At 34.3% G+C, this 10,616-nt stretch overlaps 1 protein-coding gene across 1 annotated transcript; it reads left to right on the top strand.

The window, feature by feature from the left end:
• The first annotated feature begins 2,145 nt into the window (after positions 1 to 2,145).
• Positions 2,146 to 4,315, top strand: LOC103448558 (multiple organellar RNA editing factor 9, chloroplastic-like). The gene is made up of 5 exons (XM_008387818.4): positions 2,146 to 2,660; positions 3,441 to 3,538; positions 3,625 to 3,690; positions 3,770 to 3,946; positions 4,035 to 4,315. The coding sequence occupies exons 1-4, from the start codon at positions 2,314 to 2,316 to the stop codon at positions 3,943 to 3,945; spliced, it is 687 nt and encodes a 228-aa protein (XP_008386040.1). The 5' UTR covers positions 2,146 to 2,313; the 3' UTR covers position 3,946; positions 4,035 to 4,315.
• Positions 4,316 to 10,616: the final 6,301 nt, after the last annotated feature.

The raw sequence follows: 10,616 nt of genomic DNA, 5'->3' as shown, positions 1-10,616 counted from the left end.
TAAAGCTTGTTTAGGCCAATTGTTTGGTTTTGTTCGATTTTTGTTGTTTGTTTGTGGGCCTAATATTTTGTTTAGGCTTTTGGTGAGATGGTTGGCGTTTTGGCCCACTTTTTCTTTGTGTTACTTTTTTGGGTCCTTATTTTTTCACGTTTCTTGGTAACTAATGAATTTTACCTTTGTATCATTAAAAAATAAAAATAAAAAACCCAAACCCCCAACACGTCCCCTGCAGTCCCACCCCATCCTTCCTCAACTTGATATTATATTCTCCCTTTTAAAACAAAAACTTGATATTTATATTCATTTTGTGCATTTTGATAATGATTTTTCTCAATTAAGAGGAATTAGCAATCTTGCTAATAAAAATGGTGGAAGAAAGGGTTGCAGCAAACGTTTGCATATGTATATTTGGTTATTCATTGGGCTTTGGTTTTACTGGTTGCAACTACTTCAATGGAGAGGACATTTTTTGCTATGAATATCATTAAAGGTCTACTCCGCAACAAAATGAGAGATCAATAGTTATGTGAAGAAGACATTTTTCACTATAAATTTTTTTATCTTTATTATCGGGACCCTCTGAGTCCAAAATCCTGGATCCACCACTATATTGATGCATGTTTGTTTCATCATCTACTATAATTCTATATACATGTTGATGCTTTTATTTAATGTCTTGCTAAAGGGACCTTGCATGGACGTATAAGGAGTTGGACTAGGGTGTGGGCACATTCCCTTAATTAATTTCCTTAGCTCATGTGCAAAGAGATTTTGTGTATTAAGAAGTCATTATTTTCACGTAGTGCGGTAAAGTGGGATAATATTTAGAATTATGATAGGTCAAGAATCAATCCTTCAAAAATTTTAAATATAGCAATAATATTTTTTTTATTTTTATGATGGAAAAAACAATGACTTTATTTCGTGTTTGTAGATTAAGATAGTCAATGAAGAAAATTGAGATTCTACTAAATAATTAATTAGTAAAATAGAGAATAGTCCACACTTTATAAGTACATGCAAAGTTCGATAAACTTCCTATATGAGACATTTCTTCACATCCTCGGTCAGCAGGCTCATTATTGTGGCATTATAACACAACTAGATTGGAACATTGGTATATGATGTCAAACACAACAGCATATATTTTGGGTCATTTGGATGTATTGGTCAAATCTTTCGGCACATTCAGAGGCTTTCATAATCAGCAGACCCAGCCCAAAGAAACTTGTGTGTAAATTGTAGCCCAATACTATTAGCCAGTTTAACGAAGCCAATTCCAATTTGGGTAGCCATTTTCCAACACCATCTTTAACTTCTAATGCGCATTTGTTTAATATTGACCGTCAATTTTGTTTGATTTATTTGATTTGATATCCATAAATTAAAAGCCTAAGAAGCTAAAAAGGGTGTGTTAAAATCACTTCCCTTCCAATTTTTAACTAGATTTGTGCTTATTTTTTTGTCAAATTAGAACTCAAACATTTTTTTTTTTATTACAATGATATTTGTTTATGCTAAAAATTCACATTAAGAGACGAAAAATTTGAACTAAGTTTCTCAAACTCACCTTCAATTTTAATCTTATAGCTTCAAACACTTCTCAACATATATAATCTTCGTCTTATCCTTTATTTCTTATTCCGACATATGCGTTACTTGTGTAGAGACAAGTTAGGTGCTTGCGTCGTTTTGAGGTAGGCGAGAAACTAGGGTTTGTTTCAAATGAGACAATTCCTATAGTTGGATAAAGAAGATGAGGTTCAACTTTCATACTACGTAGCATTAAATGTTACGAGCATTGGATGGTCTAGATTCACGGGATCACAATAAAAGTAATAATCCAAACTAATCTAGGTCGTCCAATACTCGTAACATGGAATTTAATGCTTCATAGCATGGAATAATTGGAATGGTAATAGAACAAGTGAATTGTCGGAAAATCATGGTGTGCAGAAACAAAATTTTATTTGACAAACGATATGATATATACACTGAAAACTCACTTATTCTATTACTATTTGTAAACGCCAAAAACAATTTATCCTAATCTCTCAACAATGCCCTCGTCCCATAGTTTTGAACCTAAAATTGACCGTAGACAAAAACTTTCCTTTATTAAAGATTTTTTTCAAGCAAAATTTATTGTCCTTGCTCTTCAAAAATTATGATGGACCTTACACAACCAAAAAGCCCAATTCCCATGGCCCAGCCCAAAAAATAAAAAACTATTCAATATAATACCTGAAAATATCCCCCTTTCTCTCTCCTTATCTACGCTAACTCTCCGTCCCTCTGGTGCGAACTACGAAAATGGCAATGGCGCCGAGCCTCTTTCTCTCATCCAAAGCCCTAATACTATCCCCAAGGCCCTCCCTTTTCCCTCCTTCTCCCCAACCCTCTTTCTCTACGCTCCGATTCAACTCGGATACTCGGCCTTTGACTCGCTCCGTTCCCTCTAAGCTGCGCGTTCGAGCTGTGAACGACAGTGACTACTCGTCGAGGAGAAGCAGCAGCAATGAGCAGCGGGAGACGATTATGTTACCGGGCTGTGACTATAACCACTGGCTTATAGTCATGGAGTTCCCTAAGGACCCTGCCCCAACTAGGGAGCAAATGATTGAGACCTACCTCAACACTCTCGCTTCTGTTCTTGGAAGGTACTTCTTCACCCTCTAATTGTCCTTCAATTTCTATGATTTTTACAGTTTTTTATTGTTTTAATGGAAAATGGGTTCTGGGTTCTGTTTTTTTGGGGGAAAATTTACACCTGTGCTAAATTTTTAGTGAAATATGGACAAGTATAAGGCTTTCTGGATCGTTTTGTTTCCACTCTGAGTAGTTGTTGGATTTTTCGTGTGCGGAAATAAGTTTCGATTGCGCGAAAAGAAAATTTTTAGCCCAAATAACAAGTTGAGTGAAGTATGCTTCGTAAATTTGTTCAATAGTTGCAAGGAAATGGAATGTTTATATAGGTGACTAGGTTCTTAATCTGTTTATGTTTATATAGAACTCGAAAATAATTACTAAGTAATGCGGTGAGGCTTGGTAATTGTAGTATTGGTTCATTACTTTGCATTGAGCAAGAGATTCTCTTTATTTTGGAAGTAGTTTTTGTAATTTATTGGATACACTAGATAGTAAGCTATCTTTTAATTTTGAGTTAACCGCTGGTACATTTTTATTTACGAAATCAAGTTCATTCTCGTATTGTAAATCTCATTATAGTAAAGCTAAAAACTTGATGGTGTGGGACAATGAATTGGAATCATCTCAAATTAGTTTTGGTTGATGATGGTCAAGGCTCTGCTGGATTAGTTAACTTAGGATTGTTTAACTTAACCTGAACATGTGGGTTTTAGTACTCTGCTAGGTTACCTACTTAGTGAGAGTCTCTTAGTTATTAATCTCACAACCTCCCATGGTTCTTTATGTGACAGCATGGAAGAAGCAAAGAAGAACATGTATGCTTTTAGCACCACCACCTACACTGGATTCCAATGTACTGTATCTGAAGAAACATCTGAAAAATTCAAAGGTAGGCATTGTAGTCGGGTGCATCTTTTTGCGATTTTCTCGTGTAACAGTGAATTTGTAGAGCTGACTTGGTTCATCCTGATGCAGGATTGCCTGGTGTTCTCTGGGTGTTGCCAGATTCATATATAGATGTTAAAAACAAGGATTATGGAGGTATGTTTTGTTGCAACAAAGGGTTTGTTTTACCGCTTACGAATAAGTATAATGATTTCATCTTGGGGGTTATTTATAGGTGATAAATATGTTAATGGAGAGATAATTCCTGGAAACTACCCCGTTTATCAACCAAAGAAACGGAGAGAATCAAAATTTGAGAGCAGAAGATATGAAAGACGAAGAGATGGACCTCCTCCTGAACGAAGAAAACCAAAACAAGAAGCAACTCCATCAGAATCAGCATCTGGATGAGGTAATCAGTATACCAGAATGCCATTTATCCAAGCATTTGTTTTGTTCTTTTCAAGTTGTTTTTAACTACTATTTCCATAACTCCACAGTTGATGAACGTGGGACTACAAAAGCAAATAGTACTTTATGAAACTACTAGTGAAGGTTATCCAATGGAGGAACTCATCCAGGGGTGCATGTATCTGTGCTTAGATTTTTCTGGTGAAGTCTTCTTGTCGTCTGCTTGGATAAGGAATGGTGTCATATGAGCTTGTTATCAAAGACATCAGTGTTTGTGAATTACTCGGTAGGTCCAGGATGACCTTTGTGATATTGTTTTTGCATCGACACTAAGAATTTGAGTTCAGCTATATAGTTGAGTTTAGTTGTACGGATGTTTGATTTAATCTTATGATTCTATTTTCTGATCTTGCATTGTCTTTTCTGATTTCTTCGATTTAACTCTTCTGGTTACGAAGCTCATCTCCCTTTATCTTTCCTTATCCTTGCGGGTGTTCTTGTGCATCTGGGCGCTGAGCACCAAATGCTCATACCGCTATGGTTGATTGTATCCTCTCATCAGTGTGATTTTTCTTGAAAAGGATTTCTTGTTTATTATTTTTCCAGAAATGCTCATAAGATCGCGAACAATTTGCTTAATCAAGGCTGTCTAGAAGTGATTCTGGCTGAGGAACATCATCCGGTAGAAAGCATAAGGTGCTTAAACTTGTGTCCATGGTAGTCATGTCTATTGATTCTTCCGTGGCGGGAACTCCACCACTATCTTCACTTGGTACTTCACAGGAGCATGATTTCTTCAACTGAGACCGTCTTTTCTACCTTCTGTATAGTTCACGTTCATCGAGCCCGTGCTTCTTCAAGATAGCTAGCATCGAGCAACTGCGAAGAAAACCATTATTCGATCGCGTTGCTACATGTACATTATATTCAAAATTCGATTCTCATTGCGCGCAATATTTGTGTATGCAACTAAAAGCTAATATTTGACCAAAAAGAATGTCACAAGTTAAGGATCCAAATCCTCTCCGGATCTAAGGATCCTGAGCTTAGGGATCAATTGATCCGGCTCGTTGAAATTTAATCTAACGGCTACAAACAGGGGGTCTCACTAAAAGTTATAATAATTGTAGCCGTTTGATCAAATTTCAATGGGCCGGATCAATTGATTCCTAGGCTCAGGATCCTTAGATCCGGAGAGGATATGGATTAACAAGTTATATCTGCTTGCTCGTGGCTTGTGGATTAACCTTTGAACTACATGCTCGTGGCTTTTGCCTTATCTTAGAATAGCTGGGGTTTACGGATACATTGAAGCAATCCGTTCTCTTGGTCACCTGGTGAACAAATATATATGATCACTCATTTTTTTTATTTGATATCAAAGGTTGAGATTAAAACATTAAAAGTACATCTAATTGTATTTTACTTCTAATATCCAATCAAATGACGTGTGACCACATATTCACTTCTACTGACTATGATATTGGAAATTGGGCGCAGTAAGTTACAAACAGAGAAAGCTCGAGCATCGAAATTCGTCAAAAACCAACTTATTGCAAGTGAATAAAAAGGAGGAAAGTATGTTAAAAGGGCAACTACAAAACCACAATTTTTGTTTAAAATGTTGATTTGTTTGTGAAAAGAAGTAAAGATCTTCAAATCCATGAAAAGACAATGCAGTGAAAGCAAAAGGAACATATTTCTGATAGGCTAAGATGCCATCAGAAATTCACAACACAAACGATCAAACCTGTGATATCTGTGAAGGAGTATGAGATGGTGGATTCCTTGGGTGGACAAAGCTGAGAGAGTCCGGTCCTCCAGGTATGCAAATGATGAAAACTTAAAAGGCAAGGCCTGTAGGTCCTACCAACAAACCTCTTTTGAGTCCATGAGTCCGCAGCTGATTTTTGCTAAATTTGAAGTGTTACGTGGGATTACCACTTAATACTATAGTCTAGTAGTATTTATCTTTACCGATAAATGAGAGGTTTTAGGTTTATTTTTCTCTAAAAGCAAATTTAACTGCATTATTGCTAGGCCATTATGAGGTTTAGACGACCTCCTTACCCCCTGAAGACTTGCTATCCCAGGAAGCAAACATATTTTTTGCCAATTATTAAAAGTTGTCTTTCTCAACTTTTTCCAATTATTAAATAATGAAATACTAAAAACGAAAGTTAAATGGTGGAAAATAATAAAACACTAATATTTGTAGAGTTTGTTGAACTGTAAAATTGTCAAGTAACAAACTTTAGTCTTCAACTGCAACAAACTTGTATTTAAAGAAGTCAAATTTGCGTACTCTCTTGGAAATATTCTTATTTGTAAGTTTAAATTTAATGTAAAGAAAATAAGGATAAAGTTGGCCAAAATATAAAAATTATACTATATTTCGGTGTATGTAAGGAATGGTACTCCTGGATGTACAATGAGGAATTTAACGACTTCCAATAATGCATACTAAAAAATTCCTCCATATGGGACCTATCTTAATAGCCAATTTGGTTAAACCACATCTTCGTTGGACTTATCTTAATATTTTTTTCTCCATATGGGACTTAACCTTTTTCCTTTACACTATGTTTGGATGACGGAAATAAATTTGGAATTTGGATAAAAATCAGAATTTATAAATTGACATGCACCAAACAACAAAATTCCATGTAAATAGGTGTCATTTCCCAATTTCTATGATTGGGAGTTTAAAATTAACAAATTCCGTTTTCAATTCCATTGTTCTTTTAAGTTAACCAAACAACAAAATTCACAAATTTTAGAAAATAAAATCCCTTCATTTCAATTTCTGTCATTTTAAAATTCCTTAATAATCTTAAATTTCTTTATCCAAACATAATGTAAAACGGCTGCTATACTGCTTCCACATCCTTATCCTTATGAGTGTGTTGCGTATACGTGAGCCGCACAATAGATTCTGTCACTAGGGCACCATCGAGGCACCGGGGCCTACGGGCTAATTAACAAGCAATCTACCGTTGAAAATCACTCAACATGAAATCTCCATTCCATGAAAACAGTATAAAAGTTGTCGAAAGGTGAAACTTTATGATGGTTGTGGTGGATGAATTAACCCGGGTAGGGTTACATGGTTGTATTTTTGTCAAACAAAGACAAGTATCCAAGGGGCGTCTAAATGCCTGTTGAGTGGGAAGAGTTGATATATGTTCCTTGCGGAGGTACTTCCATCCAATATTCAAGGGAGGAGGAGGATTTGGTCCTTAGTCCCTGTAGAGTTGGGGGCTAGTCGCATAATTTTGTCGAGCTACATATTTAGTAAAGTTAATAAATATTATATATCAGAGAATTAAGAAATCTTGCATGAACTTATTATTAATAAATTATATTTATTTTTGTAATTCGGTTAATTGATTTCGAGGTGGAACTCTAAGTTCTAATGTATTTGTGGAAGTATGATTCTCTCCCCTCTTATTCTCATTCACTTCCCTTCTCTTCCCTCCTCTCACACATTGTTTTTTTATCTTATTGACTTTATAAAAAAAATTAATATAAAATGTTGACGTAACTTAATCGTAACCGTTAAAATAGGAAATGAGAGAATGAGAGAGAATCCTCCTCCAAATTTGTGACTATTAAATTTCTTCGCACTGCAACACAATTTTAATAGCTTTGACGTTTTGACTACATAAGGGGCATTCCAGATTAACCTATGAGTTCAAAAAGCTAGCTTTAGATTTCCTTAAAAAAAGAGAAGATGATAAACTTTCAACTTCACTGAATCAATTTGTTAACATGGGGTTGATTTAATAGAGTTCCATAAAAGGAATCGTCAACTATATACGATTATCAACCACCACAGGGTGGTTCAATGATTGGGGATGAATTTCAGGTTCGTATTTCATATGGCACGTCTTGAATCCGACTCTTAATCCACGTTGGTGAATCAAAAGATAATGGTTAGGAGAATACTGAAATGTCTCTGTGAGTCTCTCCAATCTTGAAAGAGTGGATTGCCATGGCGTAGACACACTCTGTTAATCCTTTAATAAAATTAAAATAAAACTACATATGATTATCAAAGTATTGACATATCCTACGTTTTTTTTTTGTATACAAATAATATTTTGTACTAAATTTATTAAATTATGATAGGGAGACTCAAATTTAAATACATAAAAAACACACTACTATAATCAACTTGATTAAATCAAAATCTACTCTTATATGCCCCCTGTAAAACACAATTACTCATATTTTGGGATGACTTCAATTGAGTGATACAAAAATTAAATGACTGAGAATAAAAAAAATATGAAAAATTATCGGTTATATAAGATTTAATAGATATTTTCAACAATATATTTTGCATAAAACTCGTACTACATGTAACATAGGATTTTAACCCAATTCAATTCATACATCAAGGATCAATAATATACCAATAGGATCCTCTTCGAATCTTTTAGGTGAGGATCTTGAGAATTCGTAAATCGTGTACGTTCATCGTACATCGTGCGATCATTATTTGTCAAGTATTATTTATATTTAATTTTAAATAAAAATATTTAAAAATAATTTATGACCGCATAATATATGATGAACAGATATGATTCACGAATTCTTAGAATCCTCACAAAGATGATACAGTGAGGATCGGATTCAATAATATAGAAGAAGTGACGCTCATGTCATGCATGGGACCTGCAAGCAAACACTTGCATATACTCACACTAAATTTTATTCATTGGCAACACAACAGACGATCACTGACAGGATATTTTCGTAGTGGGGCCAGGGGGAGCATTTACCAGGTAACTTTTAATCATTGCCTCGTAGAAATTTTTTGTTCATTGTTCAACGCGGGTTTCTTTTTTCACTGTGCATGGACAATAGGAAATCATCATCATCTCTCTTTTTTTGATATAATCCACATGTAAAAAGTACGAGAAAGTGTTGAGATTATGAATCGTGCGTAAGAAATATAAGGAGTTTCACTAGTTCTTATATTGTAATTGATTTTTTTTTAATATAAAATTTGAATTTTCTTTTGAAAGAATTTGAATTTTCTTCACGTACACAAAATGTGCAGAAAAACTTGAGCGGTAATTTAATGTCGTAAGTAAAAATCTTAAGTTAAAACATAATAAATGTTATATAAGTCAATTTATAAATAAATTAAAAGTTCGGAAGACAAGTGTTATGTTTCAAATGAATGATGTTTACCACATACAGTATATTCTTAAAAGTGAGCTAGGCGCGAGACTACCACCTAGCGATATTTGGAACGTTAGCCACATGACATCAAATGAAATTCCCTAAACATGTTTTTTTTCTTCTTCTGTAGATCAACTCTAATTTAACAGTAAAGGAAAAGAAAAGGGTATGCAGCAAGTCCGCACTTATTAGTCACCATCCTTTCTCCAGTTGCAGAATTCATGTGAGGGACTTCCTGGATTCTGACTTTTCCACTGCACAGATGGAGCCGTTACTATCTGGTTAATTATGTATACTCCATTTGTTCTTATGGGATTGTAGGATGTCTGAAATACCCTTACACGCTAATAGTAAAACTCTTTCAATTATTTTTGGATGGAAATATGTGCACGCTATTATAACTTCGATTATGTACACGGTCTAACTTTGATTAATATACCTCCGTTTAAATTCGGAAGTCTCTGTTCAATGAGTTTCTTCGTGTGCTCCCTCTGCCATCTTATAGTTTTTTCGTGAATTATCATGTCAACATTATAAAATATTGTGCGAATAATATGAGGTAGCAGAGAGTCCCACATTTGAAAGAGTCCCAACAACATTTCTCTTGCAGGTAAAACAACTAAATGTAAAAAGAGAAATACTACGGGGACGCTCTCAAAAGTGAAAGTTCTTAACTCTCTATTACCTCATGTTTTAGCATAATATTTTATGATGTTGGCACGAAAATTGACTTTATATGGACTCTATGCAAACGCAAATGAACTCTAATGTCAAAAGAATGTCACTTTGGAGAAATTTTTCAATGTGTTGGGAACACAGCCTGGTACACTAAGTGTCATAATACAAGTTTGGTGACTTGAAATTTTTTTTCCAACTAATTGTGTTATGACACTTCGTCTACTGGACTTAGACACACAAAAAAATATCTTGTTACCTTGAGTTACTTATCAATTAATCGAGAAAATTGGAGTACTAATTTCTAAATTTTGATCTAATTAGAGCTTTAATTATTGAACCAAGTACTTATCACAATGTGTATTAATAATCCTTTTGTATAATATCATTAGAACTTTCGTCCAAAATAAAGAATTTTAAGAGACGAAAATTATAGAAGTGTGACAAATATAAAGATCAAAAGTCCAATTAAGTCATAATCTAAAGACTAATGCTCTAATTTTTTTTAATTAATAGTTAATGAAATAATATATAGTCATACTTTGTTGTCAATTTTTATGACAAAATGGCCAGCAGGAGGTCCGTTGGCTGAGCTGTTTGGACCACTTACAGACCTTTTATGGTACATTTTCTTGTATTTAAATGATACTTAGCAAATTTAATAAGAACAATAATGTTCATACATGATTATTAAGTCTGAAGACTGTACAGACGGCAACATTTGTCTTTTATTCTGGCACTTTTTAGTCTTTAGCTGGATTTCATTTCGTTCAAAATTATAGGATTCTTAAAGTTTTATTATA

This window comes from Malus domestica, chromosome 11 (assembly GCF_042453785.1).
Source record: "Malus domestica chromosome 11, GDT2T_hap1".
Taxonomy (NCBI): Eukaryota; Viridiplantae; Streptophyta; class Magnoliopsida; order Rosales; family Rosaceae; genus Malus; species Malus domestica.
Note: the sequence above shows the minus strand (reverse complement) of the source record. Positions and strands in the feature narration are given on the sequence as shown.

What these genes read in the sequence shown, in the direction of transcription:
- LOC103448558 (XM_008387818.4), top strand. Translation starts at nt 2,314, where the DNA reads ATGGCAATGGCGCCGAGCCTCTTTCTCTCATCCAAAGCCCTAATACTA. An exon ending in CTCGCTTCTGTTCTTGGAAG is followed by an intron (nt 2,661 to 3,440) that starts GTACTTCTTCAC and finishes TTTATGTGACAG; the next exon opens with CATGGAAGAAGCAAAGAAGA. An exon ending in AACATCTGAAAAATTCAAAG is followed by an intron (nt 3,539 to 3,624) that starts GTAGGCATTGTA and finishes ATCCTGATGCAG; the next exon opens with GATTGCCTGGTGTTCTCTGG.